Source organism: Monodon monoceros, unplaced genomic scaffold (assembly GCF_005190385.1).
Source record: "Monodon monoceros isolate NGI ecotype Baffin Bay Population unplaced genomic scaffold, NGI_Narwhal_1 Super_Scaffold_3, whole genome shotgun sequence".
In the NCBI taxonomy this organism is placed as follows: domain Eukaryota; kingdom Metazoa; phylum Chordata; class Mammalia; order Artiodactyla; family Monodontidae; genus Monodon; species Monodon monoceros.
The window spans coordinates 69,253,342-69,274,873 of record NW_021703780.1 but is presented as its reverse complement, the minus strand read 5'-3'; the positions used below and the strand labels follow the sequence as shown (position 1 = coordinate 69,274,873).

At 53.6% G+C, this 21,532-nt stretch overlaps 1 protein-coding gene across 1 annotated transcript in view; it reads left to right on the top strand.

Moving 5' to 3' along the window:
* Positions 1-5,115: 5,115 nt before the first annotated feature.
* Positions 5,116-21,532, top strand: part of WNT5A (Wnt family member 5A) — a 25,852-nt gene continuing 9,435 nt past the window's right edge. The window contains exons 1-4 of the mRNA XM_029244231.1: positions 5,116-5,685; positions 11,614-11,747; positions 12,938-13,188; positions 17,713-18,005. Coding sequence (XP_029100064.1) covers positions 5,680-5,685; positions 11,614-11,747; positions 12,938-13,188; positions 17,713-18,005 — 684 coding nt within the window. The 5' untranslated portion in view covers positions 5,116-5,679. The remainder of the gene's footprint in view (positions 5,686-11,613; positions 11,748-12,937; positions 13,189-17,712; positions 18,006-21,532) is intronic.

Genomic DNA, 21,532 nt, shown 5'->3' with positions numbered 1-21,532 from the left:
GAAACAAAGCAATGAATTTAAAGAGTTCAGACAGGAGCTGGTATCTGGCACATAATAAGAGCTCAATAAATGTTACCAGCAGTCATTACTATTATTCATTACTCATTATTATCTCAGCACTTATCAACCTCCTCCTTATTGAATTCTACCGTGCAGACCCGGCGGATCATGTATAATTGCCTACCATATTTCTCTCCTCTTCCCACACATCCACCCCTACCCTCCTCAGGCAACTCATTTGTCTCAGGATTTTCCCCAGAGACCCAGGGACAGACATTCCTCATGTTGAAATCACTACAGCAGTCTTCTCCACAGGCAGAGGCTGGACCGAGGCCTTCTGTACATTATCTCAATTGTTGGAGCATCCCTAATATGTTCCATTTTACAGGTGAGGAGATTGGGGCTCAGAAGGGAAAGTGACCCCTGTAGGTTACTTGGTCAGCAAGAGGCAGAGTGGAGATTCAGACTTAGGTCTGTTTGACCTCGATGTCCCTTAAAACTCAAAAAAACAAAGCATCCATTCAGACCCCCCACCCCCCCCCCCCCACAAAAAAAGCACCATTGACTATAAAAATAAAGAGGGCTCTAAGTTAGGAGAGCACCGTGATTAGGCCAGTGCTAGGAGAGCCTGAGGTTCTCAAAGAGACTCCTTGAATCTGCCCAGTGTCCAAAATTGTCCTCCAACCTCAAAGGAGCCTCTGTCCCTTCCTCTCTGCAAGGCCGGTGGCCAGTGGCAACACGATGTGATGGTATTACTTTGACTGTGGCCATGCGGTGGTGAGGAAGCCCTGACCCCCTTCCGGCCTCTTTGTCCTGTTTAGTGCTCCATCTGTGGGCCCCTCGCCGGCAGCCCGGCTGGTCTTGACTCTGAGGTGGAGAAGTAAACATCTTGGAAATCTTTATTAGTTTATTTCAGAAGATGGAGCCTGTTTGTCCCTGGGGCCCGTCCCTCTTTTATGGCCTCCAGCCCTTCTTGACAAATTCTAGTGACCGGAGAGAAAACCGCTTTCTACAGCGGATCATTAAAACACCACCATAAACCTAGGGCCATAAAATATTATTTGCTGGGCATAAAAGGGGGGTAGATTTTCCCAGAATGACAACCCAGGCCCTGCTTTCTCCCACTGGGAAAGGCGGCACAGGGATGCGATCGTTCATAAATTCCTTATCTTGCACTCTGTTTTGTGAAATAACCCTGTTGGGAGAGCAGCCAAAAATATTGATTTATTTGTTCCACAGACTCAAAAGCATTTTTAATGAGTGGAGTATGGCGATGCCTTGCCAGTGTGTCTGCAGATGACTCAATCTGTGTGCACACACCCAAATGCACACACGGTTTGCAAAGGGAAACCATGGAGTTCCACAAATTGGAGGTAGGTTAAACAAGAATATTTGAAGGTGGAGGTGAAGAGGCATCCATTTGCCTCCTTCCAACTGTCTGCTCCTCTCACAGCCAAATTAACCAGCACCCATGGTGGGACTGGTTCTTACAACTGAGCCCGACTTTCCAGAGCAGAACCTGATTGAAGGTTCTCAGTGGATTTCACAGTTGGTCTCCCTTGACATTTTCCCCTGGAAAGAATTCCTTCATCCATTCAGGCATTCATTTGGTCGTTCAACAAATACTGTTGAGCACTTACCAAGTGCCAGGCACTGTTCTGAGCACTGGAGTTACAGCCGTGAAAAACACTGTCACAGAGGTTATATAATAACCTCACAGTGGGGTATAATCTCAGCACACCCAATATTAATTTCATCAGATGAAATTCACAGTCCTTTATCTGAACTGCTTGGGGATAGACTGGTTTGTTGGAAATTTTGGAATTTTTTTTTGAAAGATAAAATGGGGCACATGACTACTTAGTTTGCAAATAGCCCCAGTGAGGTCTGGGGAAGTACCCGGTAACCCAACACCGTTCATATTTCATCTGTGAAGAGTACGAACATTCACTCCAACTGGGATAAATTAAGACTATAAATGATCTTGTCATGGGAGGTACAGCTTTGCCACCAAAGGAGCTTAAAAACCTGTTTTCAGAGCTGCTTTTTGTAGAGTAGCAGGTATTCAGTGCCCAGTGCGTGCCTGACCCCTGCTAAGTTCTCCAGAAGCATCACTGTTCATTCTCACTGCACCCCTGATTTTCAAGGTCATCTGTTTCGTTTTCACTGCGCTCCTACCAGGTAGGTCATCAGGTTTCTGTTTTTCTTTGTTGTGTGGCGAGGTCATTCTATTTCTCTGGGTTTTGTTTGTTTGTATTGTAACAAAATCAATATTTGTGTTGTCATATGTGTGTGTTTAAGAGGATTCTGAGAGGCTAAATGACTTGTCTAAGGTTTCACAGCTGGAAAGAGGCAGATTTGGGACTGGAACTCCAGACTGCAGAGTTTACACTCAACCATAACCTAGCACCAGTTCCCACTAGAGGAGAGACAGCAAAACAGGAAATGAAACTCTTGGGGCTAACAAAGGCTAACTAAAAAAGGCAATTAGAGAGAAGCCGGCAGTTATTCCGATAATTCAGAATATAACTTTTTTCTTTTTTTTAAAGGTTTGTGGTTAGGTAGCTAGTGTTTCTGGAGCAAATTCTCGGAATAGGATCTTATAAGCATCTACCTCCAGCACTCAGGTGCCCCCCACGTGGGGGGCTTCAGCTCAGCACCCTTTGGGAACTCTATTCTTAGTCACCTTACTTCCTGACACTTATCAGAGCCTCCGTGGGTGAACTGGGTCCGAAGCCATGCTGCGGAGCATTGCTGGGGTGCCAGCCCAGGAGGAGGGTGTGTTCCCCACAGCCCGGAGAATCCAGGCTGCAGCCGCTGGGCCAAAGAGCTGAAGGGAGGGAACTGCAGAGAGACACTGACTGCCCAGGGGCAGTTTGCCAGGAGGGGACCCTTCTTTGTTTAGACCCTCCTTCCCATGGGCAGATCTAAGGCTAGATTAGAAATTGGAAAATAGCCACTATGTGGTCAAGGCCTAGAGAATGTGAAGGGAGAGGGGATTCAGGCGAACGGGAGGTGTCCCAAGGGCATCTGTGATAAAGTTGGGTTCCCCCTTCTTAAGTCTGCATGCGCCCCTGGTGAAAGAAATCGTCCCCGGAGGAAGCCAGGGCTTCTCTTGCAGTTTGTGGGAAGCCCACACTGCCATTCTGGTGTGCCCAGCAAAGGCCAGGACCCTGGAGGGGTACAGGCAGCTGGGACAAGTAAGGGTCAGGAAGGGACTTGCAGAGGGTGGGGCAGCATCGCCCTGGGGTGATCAGCCAGAGATTGGAGTGGGGGATGGAAAGAACAAAACAGCCACTGCCCCAAGTACCCAGGCCAAGGGTTTTGTGCTTTAAGGTCAAGGGCATGCCAGATGTATGGCAGAAATTGAATCCAGTGTGTGTGTGTGTGTGTGTGTGTGCGTGCGTGCGCGCACGTGTGTGCGTGTGTGTGTGTGTGTGTGTGTCTTCCACCTTGGGTTGAGGATGGGGAGGGCTGAGAACAAGAACTGCACTCCAGTGTGAACCACTGTTTGTGGGTGGCGCCCCTGGCGTGCGGGAGGTAGGGGTCACACGTCCACCAACCCCGCCCAATCGGGGTTCCCCAAACCACAGGTGTCTGGAAGTGCCGGCAAGTTGCAGTGCCCTGCAGAACCTGGTTTTGCCGAACTTCGCAGTCTTTTCACCTGAGGGGACCAGCCAAGATGCAACCCGGCAGGATCACGGGTCCCTTCTGGATGCGTTGGGTCGCAGCCAGATGCTTACTCGCGCACCCCAGCACCCAGATCTCCTACACTGGGGGTGGGGCAGGATGTGTGCGCCTGTCCTCTTCTCCAGCCCCCGGGCTTAGGGACCCTCCCCCAAGGTTAAGAATGGGAAGGAGGTCCTGCTAGAGATCCCGTGTCATGGCGACAGCCCCCTGTGCAGCCCCAGTGCGAGCGGCCTTGGACAGGTGAGCCAAGGGGTCCAGGCTGAAGTTGGGGTTCAGCTTCCATTGGGTAGGCGGTTTTGGAAGGAGAGCAGAGGGCCGGGCGGCGGTCAGGCAGCGGCTGCGGAGTGGACCTCTCTCTTTCAGCAGACGCCTGGGGGATGGGGAGCCAAAAGCAGGGGGATCGAGCAGGGAGTGTATCCCGCCCCCCTGCACCCCAGCTCGTGGTACGGCTTTAAAATCCTGCAGAGTTTGTCATAGGTCGGCCTCAGCACGCATGCGCAAAGACAAAGTTGAGTTTTTCTGTCTCCCCTCCCCTCCCCCCCTTTCCAGCAGCCTTTGGTTCTAAAACTTAAAAAAAAATTTTTTTTTTTTCCTCTGAGAACACCAGGGGAGAGAGGAGTCCGGAGAGAGTGAGGGAGAGAGGGAGGCCGGGGGGTGGGTGGGGGGTACGTGGTCCCTGCGGTCGGTCAGTCTGTCTGTGGGGCGCAGGATCGCGTGGAAGGCTGCTGCAAGCTCCGAGGCGCCGCCTCCGCCGCCCGGAGTCCGGTTCCGTGCGGCCGCTGCGGAGCGAGCTCCTCCCGCCGCCGCCGTGCCCCGACCGCCCGCCGCCCGCCTGCTCACTCTCCCGCCCCTCCGTCCCGGCGCCAAACGAGGAGGTGGGGAGCCACGCCGGCCATGGACCGCCGGAGCTGAACAGCCGCCGCGGAGTCCCTCGCCCCTCTCTAGCCCCACGGCCGCGGTGCCCGCGCGCCTCTTCGCCCTGGAAAGGCGGGGAAAAGAGGGGGATTAACCAGAAGAGGGAAAGAAGGGGGTTGGGAGGGGGGAGCCAGTGTCTCCCCCCTGGGGCAGTCGCGCATCGTCCCCGAACCCACTGGAGGCAGAACTTTCGGGGACAACTTTTACCCAGTTTGCTCCCCCTTTTTACCAAACCCTAAAATGAAAGGACAAAAGTTGGCGCTGACTCTTGCAGCTTGGATGGCGACTTCTGCATTTTCAGCGGCATCTCCCGGAGAAAAACCCATGCGCGCCTGATTGTTCTGTGGCCCCCAAGCTGCAGTGCGTGCGGGTGTGTGTGTGTGTTTGGGTGTGTGTCTGTGTGTGTACACAGACATCCACACACTCACTCGCGGCCGCAGGATCAGCGCCTGGAAGCAGACGTCTCGGCCACAGACTTGGAGAGGAGGAGCTGGAGATCAGGAGGCGTGAGCCGCCAGGAGTCTGCAGAATCCGTGGTGTGAATGAACTGGGGGCACCTGGGCGCACGGATCGCCTCCCCCACCCCCCCGCCCCGAGCCAGAATTGAGTTGTGGGGCATTTTTTTCACCCGCTTGTGAAGATTTTTTTTTATTTGTTGTAAAGTATTTTGCACAATCACGCCCACATTTGGGGTTGGAAAGCCCTAATTACCGCCGTCGCTGATGGACGTTGGAGAGGGAGCGCCTCGCCGCGAAACAGTCGCCTGCGCGCCCTCGCCGGACCCGCGGCTCCCTTGTTGCGCGCCGGCCGGGCCCTGTTCCTGCTGCCGGCAGGCGGACTTCGGCGCCCCTCGGTTCACGGACGCATCCCAGCGCTGCTCCGGCTCAGGCACCCAGACTCGGACGCCAGTGACCGCTTGGGCTCCAATCCCCTGAGCCTGCCCGACGCGCCCTGGAAGAGCACGCAGCTCTGCGCCGGATCGTCCCTCCAGGCTTAACCCGGCCGCTCCGCTCAGATTCTTCGGCTGCCCTCGGTCTTGCGGCGACTTCCTCCCCGCGCCCCCTGCCCCTCGCAATGAAGGTAGGTGTTCTGTGCTCCGCCGACGCTCGCCACTTTTTTTTCTTTGGGAAGTTAACTAAATATCCCGCCCCCCCCCCCCCTATTCCTCCCCCCCCCCCCCCCCCGTTCTCCTAATGCCTGGAGAGGCTAGAACTCCCGCGTAGCTGGCAGGGACCCCTACCCTTTCCCTGCCGCGCTACCCCCCCACCCCCGCCCCGCGCGCTGCCTCGGCCTCCCAGGAGACCTAGTCCCACCAAACGTTCTGCAAGCTTTGGAGAAAAAGTGGGGAAGAGACAAGACAGAAACACAGCGGTTCACGGATGAGTTTCCTTTTGCCCTGAGAAACGCGAGTGTAATTTACTCTGTATACTTCAGTAACAGCATAATGATTCAATTCAACAAATATTTACCAAGCGCGGGCACCGAGAAGGTGTGCAGCCAGGGCTCAGAAAGGGGAAGGGGACTCCTTGGTTGAGAGACCGTGAAGCTGGACTAGGGGCCGACTGTGCCGAGCAGCGCACCTCTCGCCCTCTGCAGCCAGAGGCCAGGTTGCAAGCTCAACGCCGCCGGGGACCCAAGCGCTGCAGGCCCTGTGCCTTTAAGAGTGCCTGGCAGGGGGCCAGCGTACACCCTGGCTCGGGGAACGGGGTCGCGTTATTAGCATTATTAGTTGCCACTGGGTGAGCTCCGCAGTTTGCACCAGTGATGGGGGCGGGGAGGGCTGGCAGTGGTGGCTCTAATCCTGTCCGCTGGGAGAGCGCGCCCCGGCCCCCTGCGCGGAATCTGCCTTGTCCTTTAGAAACATTTGGGCCTCCGCGTTGGGAGAGCGGGCGGGGGGCAGTTTGTGAACTCTTGTTTGTTTTAATTGTCAGTTGTATGTTAAAGCCGAGTCACACACTCCGAGGGTCACCGAGAGTTCACTTTTACAGAAAGTTAACATTTCTTCCTGCGGTATAACTTGCTATTTTCCGAACAACTTTTCCTCTCTGTCCTCCAAGCTTCGATCCTTATTTTCATTTTTCTTGATCTCTCCCCTTTTCAGTTTTTCTAGAAAATAAGCTTGGAATTGTAATTAAGATGTTTCCTAAAGCAAACAAGCCCCCCCCCCCCAAAAAAAAAAAAAAACCCGTTTTTAAAACCCCCAAACTTGGGAGACCCTGTGGCCTTGTTTTACTTTCCAATCAGCCTGGCATCAGGGTCCCTTCTCCTCCCTCGTCTTTCTTTAAATGGACAGCTTACTGTTTGGAAGTCACTTGGAGCCAGCGGTGGGATCGCACCTCTTCAACCCCTGCCCTCCCGCCAACGTTCAAGGCTGCTCCAGCCAGACGCGGAGATTTTGTTTCTAGACAACTTCTGCCAGGGGAGTTCCGAGGGGCCAAAGCTGAAAGAAAGCGCGCAGGCGATGGGAGGCAGTGGAAGCTGTGTGTCCGAGTGTGTGGACCTGTGCCCTGCGTGTTTTGGGGCGGAGTAGAAGGTCAGTTGTTCTCGGGTCTTGGATATACAAGCCTTACTTAGCCAGGCCCGTCTCCACAAAGGAAAACCCTACCCAGGAGGCCCAGCCAAAGAGTCCCTTGCTTTTCCCTCCGCTCAGCGGAGCTCCCCGGTGCACAAGGGGTTAGTACGGTGCGCCAGAGCTCAGCTAGTCTTGAAGTCTCTTTCTTCCTCGCTGTGCGGTACCGGCTGCCCCCTGTTGGCTGCCTTGAGGTAGGACGTCTTGGAGTCTCGGTTCCTTGGGCCGGCGGGCAGCTGCTCGCCTCTTCCTCCCACCTCTGGCTCTGCAAGCACATCCCTTCAGATCACCAGGTCCCACTCTCCCAGGAGGGGCCCTCGGAGGCCCCCAGAGGCCAAGCTGCACTGGGCGGCTGCGTTAATAAGGAAGGGGCCAAGGGTGCGACGCAGCAAATGGGGCTCGGGCAAGTGGAAGAAGGATTGGTACCGCTTCTCCAGGGCATAGCAAGGAACAGGAGCGTCACCCTAGGAAGTCTCCGGTCTGGCCTTGGCGCTCTCACCAGTTTTCCCTGTGGTCGAGGACAAGTGGTGCTTTCTCTCCCTCTCGGTCTGTTTCTTGTCTATTAAAAAGTGGAGTTGAAACTGCCTCTGAAGAGTGGGGGTTGAAGTGTTCTTTAATTTTCTTTCTCCTTCTGCCGACAAACAGCTCTTCTGGACAGAGTTGAGAGCCTGTGGCTAGAGAGAGCTAGACATCTTGTGTGGGAAGGTGGAAGTGGCATCTGTGTGTGTGTGTGTGAGAGAGAGAGAGAGACAGAGAGAGAGTTGTCTTGCAGTCTGGAGAGCCTTGTCTGGGGATGGATGAGGTGAGGCAAGGAACAGAACTAGACTTGGCCACCGTTCTTCCCTTGGATATGCCCTGTTACCGGACCTGGTGTCGGTTCTGAGACAGGGCAGTCAGAGGCTGCACACCTTCCTTGCACTGATTTGGGCTCAAGGAGCTCCCTCCTCCACCTCCTCTCTCTGCTCCACACAGCCCCCGCCCCCCCAGCACTCAGCGCTGTGGACACTTCCCGAGGCACCCTTGGCGGAGCTCTGGCTCCTTGTCTGCTCCCCCAAAGTGGACCTCCTTTCAGCCCATCATCCCCTCCTGCTTCTCTCAGCGGCGTTCCCCTGGGCAGGACGCCCCAATTTTGTGGCTGCCACTGATTTTTCTTCTGCAACTTTCGCCGTCTCTTTCCTTGCTTTCAGGAGAGATCGCAGGTGGGGGGGAAACAAAATTTATCTCCCACTAAGAGCTGCGATTCTTGGGGTTTCCTGTGCTTTTCGCCAGCACGAGCCCAGGTCAATCTAATTTCTTCCTCCCAGTTTCTCCATCATTTCCGCTCCCAGAGACTAGGGGTGGGGGCTGAGGGTGGAGGTGGCAGGGGATACCCAGATCAAGTGAGGTAGCGCCGTCGGCCGAGGGTCCAGAATCTTCGCCCTCCCTCCGGGGAATTTCGTTTTAGTGGCCTCCGGCCTCGGACTTGGGTGCCGCGCGAGTTTGCGCGTGCGTTCCGAAGCTTTCTGCTGCCCCAAACGTCCTCTAAACTAGTGTGACGGATTTCTCTCTCTCTCTCTCTCTCTCTCTCTCTCTCTCTCTCTCTCTCTCTCTCTCTCTCAAGAAGGGTTAGGGATCTGTTCTGAGGCTGGAAACGAGGGCGTGCGAACGAACGCCCTACCCCCACCTCACGCCTCCCCTGTGCTTGAACCTCTCAAATGCCCGCAACCCTCCTACTTGTCGCACACTAGGAACAGATTCCAAGGATCCTTACAAAGTCGGTTTCCTTGGGCTCTGAGATTGTTCAAAAACTTTTAGTCCGTTCTTTGGTAAACTCAGCTTCTCCCCAGAACTTTTGTTTTACCCTCGGTGTTAACAGTCTCCGGAGAGGTCTTATTCGTACTCTTTTCGGATCAGATCTCTTGGTAAACAGGCAGGGACGTTCACCCTACAGAGTAGTGGATGTATTAGTGAGTTTGCTGTGGGTTCCTTGTCTTTCAAACTTGTGGGGCCTTTTCTGGGTTGCGCGGGGATTGGAGCGGGAAGAGGGCCAAGGTGTTTCCGGCCAAGCACGCGGGGTTAAGTGGAGACGCGACTCGCGGGGCTCTCCTGCCGGATCCCCTTTGGGACACCTCCGGCCTACCCCCAGCCTGGAGCTTAGAGACCCGAGTCGCAGAAACCAAATGGCCCGCTCCCAGTTGGCCCCCATTCTGTGAACGAGTGGACTCGCCCCGGGGTCGTCGGGCCGAGAGTGGGTTCGGTTTGTGTGGCTTCGCCTCTAACAAAGAGATCCGCAGTAATCCGCCGAATCTGTTACCAATTTCTCCACTGCCCGCTCCCCGCCCCACGCGCCCCGCCCGTCGGGAAGCTCGGAAAGTGCGCGCGGCCCGCAGCGATCTCTGCCGCCTCCTTGGAAGCACGTCGGAGCGTGTGTGTCTGTGGACGAGTGAGTGTGTGAATGTGCGTGAGTGTGTGTATGAATGTGTGCGCGCGCGGTCCTGGCCGCCGCTGGGGAGAGGAGACTTCGCAGCCTGGGCCGCGCGCGAAGGCAGCCCTCGCAACCAACCCCCTCCCCTGGAGGAAACCTGACACTTGGGGCGGGGGTGGGGAGGAAGACGGAGCCTTCTCTCTGCTGGGCTGGGGAAACCCCAGGTTTCTATTCTCCGGGATGCTCCCCGGGCTTTGCGGCGTTTTAGGGACGAGTGGGACACAGGCGCGGAGCCCTGGGTAGCGGGCACTGGGACCACATAAGCATTTCCTCTCGAGGAGCCCCAAGGAGTCTGGGCCAAAAGGGCGGCTGGCGGGGAAAAGCTGTGGCGGGGAAAAGGGCTCCCGAGCCCCTTCGCGTTTCCACGGCTGCCTAGGTTCCCTCGATCTCTTTTCCGGCGCAGGTTCCAGGCCAGGCCGTTCTGCCGCCTGGAGGAGGCTCACCTTCCCTTTTCCGAGGAAGGGGCTCCCTCGGGGGTTGCGGGCGGCGCAGCGCGGCCGGGTTACCCTTATCAGAGATGTAAAAGGGGATTTTGGAAACCCGCTCCTCCCACCCGCACCCGCCACCGCCTCGCTCCGCCGCCGCCTACAGGTGGAGAAGTCACCAGTGGGGAGGACGGCAGCGGAAGCTTCCAAGGCCGCCCCCTGCCTCCGAAATTCTTCACGACGCGAACCTTCGCCGCCAAGGGCCCTGGCGCCCTGGAATGCAGGGACTCAGCTGAGGCGCGGGAGCATCTCTGGCCCCGCCGGCGGGGGCTCACTCGCACCGGCTCTGCCCTCGCCTTGGACCCTCACCTTTCGGGACTGACCCAACCAAGTCTGAATTGGGCTGGAGGGTGGGGTAGCGCTGTTCCAGGACCAGGCTCACGGTGTCGCGATAGAGAGATGGTCAACTCCAGACCAGGACCAAAGGAAACTGGAGTCCCTCTTGGCTTCCTTTCCCCTTTCTCCGTGGCAGCTGCCAGGAGTGGAGATCGGAGGGGGGCGGTAGGGGGAGTGAGAAAATCAGAATTTGGGGGAGGGTTGCGGGGAGGGCCGAGGGATCCCGTCTCTCGGGACAGCGGGACCCAGACCTCCTTCTTTCCTCTGGGGTATATCCCTTCTCTGGGGTACACTGAGTCCAAGGAGGAGGCCGAAGCCAGGGGAGAGGGCATTGTTTTCCGGTTTCCTTGGTTGGGAGAGCAGCTCGCTCTCCCCCTTATCCTCTGTGCCCCCCCCATCTCCTTCTCCCCCCTCCAGTCTGGCTGAAGAGCGTTCTAAGGAAACCCGGGCTGCCCTTCCCCCTCTGGAAGTGGCTGGCCCCAAAGTGGGCCGTAAACTGATTATGAAACAGACGATGTTAATTCGGAGCCGCATTTCCCAGCTGGGCACTCGCGCGCGCGCTGCTCCCGCGGGCCTCGCCCCCCACCCCTTGCCCTCCCCCCCCCCGCGTGCTGCCCCCACCCCCCCACCCCCCACCGCTGCGCCGGCCACTCCGCCTCCTCCGCAGCCGGCGGCGGCGCGATCCTCTCGCCTTTGCGCTCCTCTCGCCCATGGAATTAATTCCGGCTCCACTTGTTGCTCTGCCCAGGTCGGGGAGCGGACGAGGGTGGCAGCGGGTTCCTGAGTGAATTCCCGAGGAGGGACTCAGCGCAGCGCGAACTAGAGGGGAGCGAGGGGGTGCGGGACGCGAGCAAGCAGGAAGGAGGCAGCGCCTGGCACCGGGGTTTTGACTCAACAGCATTGAGACATGTTTGTAATCGCTGGCGTGCCCCGCGCGCAGGATCCCAGCGAAATCAGATTTCCTGGTGAGGTTGCGTGGGTGGATTAATTTGGAAAAAGAAACTGCCTATATCTTGCCATCAAAAAAACTCACGGAGGAGAAGCGCAGTCAATCAACAGTAAACTTAAGAGACCCCGGATGCTTCCGTTGTTTAAACTTGTATGCTTGAGAATTATCTGAGAGGCAATAAACTGCTCCTTTCTTCCCTCTCCAGAAGTCGGTTGGAATATTAAGCCCAGGAGTTGCTTTGGGGACGGCTGCAAGGGCAATGTCTTCCAAGTTCTTCCTAATGGCTTTGGCCATATTTATCTCCTTCGCCCAGGTCGTAATAGAAGGCAATTCTTGGTGGTAAGTTTTGTTATGTGCATACTCTACTCTTTTATTTAAAGATTCGTTTGTATAATGCTGCAATATTTAAAGCTGAGTCGTGAGTTTGGGTGCATTTATCTAATACACATATATATATATCTTATACAGGTATGTATAGCTCCATAGGGAATCAGAACCTCTAAATTCAGACCTTTTTCTATGAGGTCCTTGTTCAGAGGTATGCTTGTAGTACATCATGTAATAAAGGGGAACCGAAATTCACTTCTCTTATAATTGTAAGCCTATCTATAAAATTGACTTTTTGCCACCTCGAGGCAGTAAAAGTGAGTTCCAGCGTTTATTTTCTGTCACTTGAGGTTATTAACCTTCAGGGTCTGAGGTAGGCAGAGTTGTAGGAAGACAGCTAACCTCCAAGTGGGTATTTGGGGCTTGAAATTTGATCAAAAGGAGGTCAACTTGAAGTAGTCAAATGTCCCTAAACGAGGGTTTCTTGCCGGCAGGGGCCTTGAAGATAGACTGCAGTATATCCAGGGGATTATTTTTGACGGCGTTCTGGATATTTTTTCGCTGTAAATGAACAGCATTTTTCTGACTGTCAAACACGACTTCTGTTCACTGGATACCCTGTCTTGGGTCTTTCACAATCACATAAGGAGCCCTTTTAAGATGTCCGGAACGGGCTGAATTTTTCTTCGGTAGGACAAGTATTCTTCAGTACACTTGTCCTACTGTTCTTCCATCAGTCAAAAGGAACCGCTATCTATCTCCTACCCGTGTCTAATTGTGTCTACTTTCGGCATTCATACATTTTTCAAGGCAGATCGGTCCAGTTTGTGGGGCAAAGTGAGTCATTTTCTTTAATGTCAGAGGCCCGTACCCCAAACTGCCATTTCCCCCTTCTCTGGTGTGGATTTCAGAATTCTGTGAAATTCTGCTTCAGGTATATGGCGGCGAGGGGCAAGGAAGGGAGTGAAAACTCTAACGGAGGAGCCAGATGGCGGGATGGGAACTACACAATACCTCTGTTTTCTGAGTGGAGTTTAAACAGAGGAGTTTTATGAAGCCCTTCTCATACTTTGTCATGAGGACAAGCAGGAGAGAAAAAGCATCTGTGTGCTTAAAACTATGTATCGCTGACATGTTTTCAGGGGGCCCACCTTGAGAGTTCACGTAAATCTTGAATGCACATCTCCCCCTCCCTTTTTTAGGTCGCTAGGTATGAATAACCCTGTTCAGATGTCAGAAGTATATATCATAGGAGCACAGCCTCTGTGCAGCCAACTGGCAGGACTTTCTCAAGGACAGAAGAAACTATGCCACTTGTATCAGGACCACATGCAGTACATCGGAGAGGGCGCAAAGACAGGCATCAAAGAATGCCAGTATCAGTTCCGACACCGGAGGTGGAACTGCAGCACCGTGGATAACACCTCAGTCTTCGGCAGGGTCATGCAGATAGGTAGGAAACCATTTAATGTATTTTTAAATATATAGAAACCTCTCTCCTAGGAGAAGTCTTTAGTGTTACTTACAAGCTTGATATGGAGGGAGTCTCCCAGCAGGCTGGTGGCTTGGGAATTTTGTCATTATGGCTGTGTGTGTGCCTGTCCCCACATCTAATTATAAGTTTTGGACTTCTTGACCCAAATCAGGAGATGGGGGAGGGCATCAAAGACACCTTCATTTTTCTGAACACTTAATTTTTCTAAAAAGCATTTTGTTTAAAATAGTAGTAGCAGAACACCTCACCTCAAAAGATGAGGAGGGGGCTTCCCTGGTGGCGCAGTGGTTGAGAGTCTGCCTGCCGATGCAGGGGACACGGGTTCGTGCCCCGGTCCGGGAAGAGGCACAACAGTGAGAGGCCCGCGTACCGCAAAAAAAAAAAAAAAAAAGATGAGGAGGAAAGCTGAGTCATTTTAAAGTGGCCCAAGCATCAGACTAAAACCTGGCATCTTTCAGAATGCTGGGTGTGTTGGAAGTAAACAAGGTTTTAATTTTCCTAATATAGATGTTTCCTAAGGCTATCAAGATATATATGTTAAAGGCTTTATTTTTAGTCCCAGAAAGACGTTTAATCAGATGTGATCCAATTTACATTTGCGATGTTGGCCATTGATATAAAGGCACGTGCTTCAGACCTCAGCCTAGAAACTTTAAAAAGTTTTAACGTATGGCTCACGGTCCAATTCTTTATTTTTAAATGTGTTGTTGAACTTGCTATTCCATTCAGGGAGGAGGTGGCATTAAAACTGGGCTAAAGGCAAAGAATTTGGCACATCAGTTTGCCTCTGGTTTGGTTGAATAGCATAGGCTACAGTCTGACAGATGTGGTCCTGTCTGTGTTTTCTAGTGAATATTTTCGGTCTCTTTTTACTTTTATGCAAACAAGCCTGTGTAATTAATATGACTGCAGTGACTCCTAAAATAAGCAATTTATCAAAGCAATTAACTATTTATACTGACTGAAGATAAAAAGTTGGCTTAATGTCCATCATGGACGGATAAAATGCTTTTTTAAAAACCCTGAAAAGTGCATTCATTGAGAACAAAAAAGACTTGTCAGTGGATGTTTGAGCCAAGCGGCTTCATAAACTAAAATAATACAGGAGTGGAAGCTGTTCCTCTAATTGAATGGGAAAATGGTCTGCAGCCTCAGCCTGCAGAGTTTCATAGGGCTTTGTCCTTCCTGTTAATGATTAAAATGTGCTAATGTATGTACTGGGCTCTGAACCTAGGAGTTAAGCTTCAGGAACACCGGAGTTTTTCCCCTGATTGTGGGCTGCCTTATGTAGTTAACTGGCAGTGTAGTGAAGATTGAATTCTGGTGCATTTTGATATTGTGAGTGACCCAAAACCTTTTTTTTTTTGGCTATATCAGAATGGTGACCTGTCAGCTTTCCCCCGTCACCTTTGCCTTATATGTTCCCCCGATCTGCCTTCCTCTCAAACTAAACTATGGGAGTGGCTTTTCACATGTATATAAGGTAGTGAAAATCATACACCTCCAATGGCCACAAGGAAGGAAGACAGCAATTGGAACTGTTTTTCTGTGTAGTCACTGCAGCACAGCTTTAAGATCCTCTTCCTACGTAGTCTGTTTTGGGCCAACGTGTTCAGAATAAGCTATCATTTGCTAAGTGGATTTGAGTTCTGCTGAAGATTTATTTAAAATGTGGTCCAAGATTCAAAGAGCCTGCTTCCTCAGGGAACAAGCAGAACCCTTGGTACAAAGGCCTGTATTTAATTGTCCCCTGTAAGCAGACTCTCTGGTCCTCAGCTGTGTGGCACTGTCTAGGTTGAATCGAACTGGGCCGGAGTGGAACCTTGTGGCGGCCTTAGAGGAGGGAGCCCTCCTAGATCCTATTAGCAAGTCACGGAGGCCCTGGGAGCACCTTGCCCAAGGATCCTCAGGTGTCCAAGGTCTCAGAGCAGAAAGCTGCTGCTGGGTGGCTTTCGGGTGAACGCAGACAGAGCCTTTAAAGAAAAAAGAGAGAGATGGAGAGAAGAAAAATCAGAATAGATTTTTATGGAAGAGAAACATGGACCCCACGCTAATAGTGGAAAAGTTACTTAGCTTTCACTTTTCTATTTAACGGTATGTTGGAAGAGAATGAGCTAAGGGAAAATTTAAAACACCTTTGATGCTAGGCGTGTGGGTGCCCCACTCCAGAGCACTTAGTACAGCAGGGACATGGAGGCCAGTTCTTGTCCCTGAGAATCTGACCCTGTGATGGGGCCAGTGTCTGACTCAGGCTGCCACCCCCAACCCCTTACCTCCTTTCTCAAGGCCAGTCCAGGCGCTGTACACCATCGCCTCATAAAGGGCCCACTCTTCATTTTGGAAACTTTCTCGTTTTCTCATCATGCTAGCCTTTCCTTCCAGCTTTTGTCTCTGTCTCGTCTTTGTTTCCATGCTGTGAAAAGATGTATGAGAAAGGCGCCATTTTTAAGGAGGGTGAGAATAGGAGTAGATGTAGATTTCACAGGGAGGGCACTGTAACTGGACCAGCAGTGTTCCATCCAGGATGACTGTATCCACAGGCTTTAGCCAAAGAGCACTTTTCAAGCTGACGTTTCCCTGCAATGACCAGTTAGTTTAGAGATTTCTACCAGGTTTGTATTCTGGGGCAAAAAAAGGATATGTTCAAGATAGACTTACGAAAATAGCAGCATTATTGTGTTTTATGTAAAAGCCCTTTTGTGCTCTATATATACAGGAGAGTGGTTTATTTTCCTCTGTCTCCAGAGGATTGTTTTTCTCTCTCTTCCTCAGACTACCTCTTTATTCTACAAGTCTCCCGTCCAGGGACACAGCATTTTCTATATTATCAGCGTTAATCCTCAAATCACTCCCTAGAATCTGTCTGCTCTCCTCATTTCTCTCCACTCCCTTGCTGTCCTCTGCCTTGCCAATTCAGGCTAGGTAGATGTAACCCCCCCCCCCCCCCCCCCCCCCCACAGGAACTTTCTGGATCCTCCTGTCAACCACCGGTACAGTCCTCAAGTTATTCATTTTTTAAAATGTGGGAGGGAAGCTCTGGTAAATCAGAACCATCACTGTTCCTGGAAGGGAGATCACAAATGGCTGTGGGTTGAAGTGTGGAGCAGAAGTCCAAGAAAAGGGCAGCCTGGGGGATACTTGCATGGGCAGAGCCGTCCTCCTGCAGGATGGGCCTTCTGGTTGGGGCTGAGTCCTGTTGTCAGCTGTTCTTGTGCTCTCCCCCATTGCCCACGCCCCCCCCCAAAGAAAAAGATTGTTAGCAAGCTCTTTAAGTATAGGAGCAACCGTTTCCAGTAAAGAGATTCTAGTGCCAGAAGGGGCCCTTTTTTTCCCTAGGCATCTAGTTCAATACCCTTAATTTTATAGTTGAGGAAAAGAAGGACCCCCCTCATCTTGCCCCCCCTTCCACCCCCCCACCCCAGGCCCAGCTTCAGCTGGCCGGATGTTAACCCTTTCTCTCTCATAGGACAATACGTTAAGTGACTTCTTGTTACATGTAGAAATGTCTCCACATACAAGTGGAGATGGAGGTAGTCTATGGTTACCTCTTTTTTAGTCCTTACAAATAGGGCTCCTATAGAACCGTTTGACAGGGAGATACTCTTTACAAGTTTTAGGGAAGGAGAGAACTTCTTTCCTCTAGGCCTATATATTCTTTACAAGTTTTGGGAAGAAGAACCTTTTTATTTTTTTTCCTCCTTTTTGCTATTATCCTAACACTTGGAGTCAGAGGCTGCTGGGGAGCTGCAGAAGTGACACTAAGGAACTGCGGGCTGTTTTAAAAGTAGACACTCACCTACGTGAGTGAGAAGTGTCAGCCCAGTCAGCTTGGGGTTTGAGAAGAGGCGAGTTTCATTTAAAACTCTCTAGGGACCAGTTTAGAAACGTCCTCTGGGAAAGTCAGGAGCCTTGTTCTGAGACAGGCTAGATGCTGCGGATGGAGGATGGGAAAGCCGGGTTTCAACCACCGAGGCCGCAGGGAGTGGGGAGGGGCTGCTGCAGGGGCTCTAAGCCTTGCAGCTCCCATGCTCCTGGCCCAGTAGGTAACTCAGAATGAAAATAATACCAAACATTAAAATAAGTGTAAGGAAGTCTACCCCAATTCTGCGTTTTCCCTCAGTGACTTCTTTCATGGGCATTTTGGAAAATAAGTTTGGAATATTTTCATAAGAGGTGTAGAGAAAAATCAGGCCAGCACCGCTTAGAATCCTGCCTTGGGCTCTGAAGTGTCAGAGAAGAGGTACCAGGGATGCTACTCCTTTGTCATGTGTCGCTTCTACGTGTGTGGGGGGAATGTCTCCCGCCTTCCCCCTCGGGGGGGGGGGGCGGAGGCTCAGGGCCTCCTTGTTCCCCAGCCAGGAGCGGGGGATCGGCGGTGTGCCAGCCGGTCCCCCGCCACCCGCCCTCTGCGGCACTGGGGCAGTGCCGGGGTGGCCGGGGCTGCGGAGTGCGGGGCGCCCACTCACCCGTCCTCGCCCGCAGGCAGCCGCGAGACGGCCTTCACGTACGCCGTGAGCGCCGCGGGGGTGGTCAACGCCATGAGCCGCGCCTGCCGCGAGGGCGAGCTGTCCACCTGTGGCTGCAGCCGCGCCGCGCGCCCCAAGGACCTGCCGCGGGACTGGCTGTGGGGCGGCTGCGGCGACAACATCGACTACGGCTACCGCTTCGCCAAGGAGTTCGTGGACGCGCGCGAGCGGGAGCGCATCCACGCCAAGGGCTCCTACGAGAGCGCGCGCATCCTCATGAACCTGCACAACAACGAGGCCGGCCGCAGGGTGAGCATCCCCGCCGCCGCGTCCCTCCTGGGGGCGGGCGGTGCTGTGCTCCACTCTCCGTTTCTCTCTCTGTCTCTGCGTCTGGGTCTCCCTCTCTTCCCGTCTCTGCCTCCGCCTCCCGTCCTAGCTTTGCCGGTCTCTCCCCGCCTCTCACTGCTGCTCTCTTTCCACTCTCCCCCCAGCCCCTCCCCAAGCAGCTACACACAGGCCTCCCTGGAGGGGGTGGACACCCCAGAAAGGCCTCCTGGAGGGGAAGCATCCCGCCTTGGCCCCCTCCAGCCAAGGTGCTCCTGACCTGGCCTGAGAAAGAGCTTTCTTTGCCTTTGTAATTGGTCCACAGTAGAGCTGGCCAGGCCAGCTCACAAATAAAAATGTTCCTGACGTTCGCTGCCCTCCGCCCGGGATCAAGTTTGTGGCTGGGCTTAAATGGAGGACAGGGGAGTTATTTATGTCAGTAAGTGCTCAGCTCATAAGGCCCTCACCCAAGCTTCCAGGGTTACTTACCTTCCCCTCTGCTTTCTTCGTGCCCCTCCTCGTGTCATTAGATAGCAGGCATGATGGATTCAGGGTTTTTCAGAAACACAAGTTCTACCAAAACGAGGAGCATTTATATCAGACTGGAGTTTTATATAGGTCTGACCATCAGGCCCATCGAGGTGCTCTGGAGAGGGGAGAGCCACTCAGAAGTGTGCAGAGAGATGCTCTGGAGAGGAACAGCCACTCAGAAGTGTGCAGAGAGATGCTCTGGAGACGTGAGAGAGACACTCAGAAGTGTGCAGAGAGATGCTCTGGAGACGTGAGAGAGACACTCAGAAGTGTGCAGAGAGATGCTCTGGAGAGGGGTGAGCCACTCAGAAGTGTGCACAGAGGGCTTCCCTGGAGGCGCAGTGGTTGCGAGTCCGCCTGCCGATGCAGGGGACGCGGGTTCGTGCCCTGGTCCGGGGGATCCCACATGCCGCGGAGCGCCTGGGCCCGTCAACCATGGCCGCTGAGCCTGCGCGTCCGGAGCCTGTGCTCCGCAATGGGAGAGGCCACAACAGTGAAAGGCCCGCGTAGCGCAAAAAAAGAAAAAAAAAAAGAAGGGTGCAGAGAGATGGTCTGGAGAGGGGAGACCCACTCAGAAGTGTACAGACAGGTGCTCTGGGGATGGGAGAGAGCCACTGAGTAGTGTGCAAAGACGTGCTCTGGAGAGGGGACAGGCACTCAGAAGTGTGCACAGAGATGCTCTTGAAGGGGAGAGCCACTCAGAAGTATGCACAAAGATGCTCTGGAGACAGGAGAGAGCCACTCCGAAGTGTGCAGAGAGATCCTCTGGAGGGGGGAGAGCCACTCAGAAGTGTGCAGAGAGATACTTGGGAGAGGGGAGAGCCACTCAAAGTCTTCAGAGAGGTGCTCTGGAAGGGTGACAGAGCCACTGAGTAGTGTGCAAAGACGTGCTCTGGATAGGGGACAGCCACTCAGAAGTGTGCACAGAGATGCTGTAGAGTGGGGAGAGACACTCAGACGTGTGTAGAGAGATGCTCTGGACATGGGAGAGAGCCACTCAGAAGTGTGCAGAGATATGCTCTGGAGAGGGGAGAGAGCCAGTCAGAAGTGAGCAGACAGGTGCTCTGGAGAGGAGAGAGCCACTTAGAAGTGTGCAGAGAGATGCTCTGGAGACGGGAGACCCGCGAAGAAGGGTGCAGAGAGGTGCACTGGAGAGGGGAGAGAGCAACTCAGAGGTGCGCAGAGAGATGCTCTGTAGAGGGGACAGCCACTCAAAAGTGTGCAGAGAAATGCACTGGAGAGGGGAGACCCACGAAGAAGTGTGCACAGAGGTTCTCTGGAGAGGGGGGAGAGCCACTCAGAAGTGTGCACAGAGGTTCTCTGGAGAGTGGAGAGACCCACTGGGTACTGTGCAAAGACGTGCTGTGGAGAGAGGACAGCCACTCAGAAGTGTGCAGAGAGATGCTCTGGAGAAGGGAGAGGTACTCAGAAGTGTGAAGAGAGATTCTCTGGAGAGGGGAGAGCCACTCACAAGTGTGCAGAGAGATGCGCTGGAGACGGGAGAGCCACTATAAGTGTGCAGAGAGATGCTCTGGAGAGGGGAGAGGCACTCAGAAGTGTGCAGAGTGATTCTCTGGAGAGGGGAGAGCCACTCACAAGTGTGCAGAGAGGTGCTCTGGAGAGGGGAGAGGCACTCAGAAGTGTGAAGAGAGATTCTCTGGAGAGGGGAGAGCCACTCACAAGTGTGCAGAGAGATGCTCTGGAGAGGGGAGAGGCACTCAGAAGTGTGAAGAGAGATTCTCTGGAGAGGGGAGAGCCACTCACAAGTGTGCAGAGCGATGCTCTGGAGAGGGGAGAGGCACTCAGAAGTGTGCAGAGTGATTCTCTGGAGAGGAGAGAGGCACTCAGAAGTGTGCAGAGAGGTGCTCTGGAGAGGGGAGAGAGCCACTCTAAAGTGTGCACAGAAGTTCTCTGGAGAGGGGAGAGAGCCACTGAGTAGTGTTCAAAGACATGCTCTGGAGACGGGAGAGCCATTCAGAAGTGTGCAGAGAGATGCGCTGGAGAGGGGACAGCCACTCAGAAGTGTGCAGAGAGATGCTCTGGAGAGGGGAGATAGCCTCTCCGAGGTCTGCAGGGAGATCCTCTGGAGAGGGGAGAGCCACGAACACGTGTGCAGAGAGATGCTCTGGAGAGGGGAAAGCCACTCAGAAGTGTGCAGAAAGGTGCTCTGGAGAGGGGAGACAGCCACTCCAAAGTGTGCACAGAGGTTCTCTGGAGAGTGGAGAGACCCACTGAGTAGTGTGCAAAGACGTGCTGTGGAGAGAGGACAGCCACTCAGAAGTGTGCAGAGAGGTGCTCTGGAGAGGGGAGAGAACCACTGAATAATGTGCAAAGACGTGCTCTGGAGAGAGGACAGGCACTCCTATATGTGCAGAGAGATGCTCTGGAGAGGGGAGAGAGCCACTCAGAGGTGTGCAGAGAGATGCTCTGCATAGGGGAGATAGCCTCTCTGAGGTGTGAAGGGAGATGCTCTGCATAGGGGAGATAGCCTCTCCGAGGTGTGAAGGAAGATCCTCTGGAGAGGGGAGAGCCACGAACACGTGTGCAGAGAGATGCTCTGGAGAGGGGAGAGCCAGTTAGAAGTGTGCAGAAAGATGCTCTGGAGACAGAGACAGCCACTCAGAAGTGTGCAGAGAAATGCTCTGGAGAGGGGAGAACCACTCAGAAGTGTGCCGAAAGGTGCTCTGGAGAGGGGAGGGCCACTCAGACGTGTGCAGAGAGATGCTCTGGAGAGGGGAGAGCCACTCGGACGTGTGCAGGGACATGCTCTGGAGAGGGGAGGGCCACTCAGAAGTGTGCAGAGAGATGCTCTGGAGAGGGGAGAGAGCCACTCCAAAGTATGCACAGAGGTTCTCTGGAGAGTGGAGAGACCCACTGGGTACTGTGCAAAGACGTGCTGTGGAGAGAGGACAGCCACTCAGAAGTGTGCAGAGTGATGCTCTGGAGAGGGGAGAGAGCCACTCAGAGGTGTGCAGAGAGGT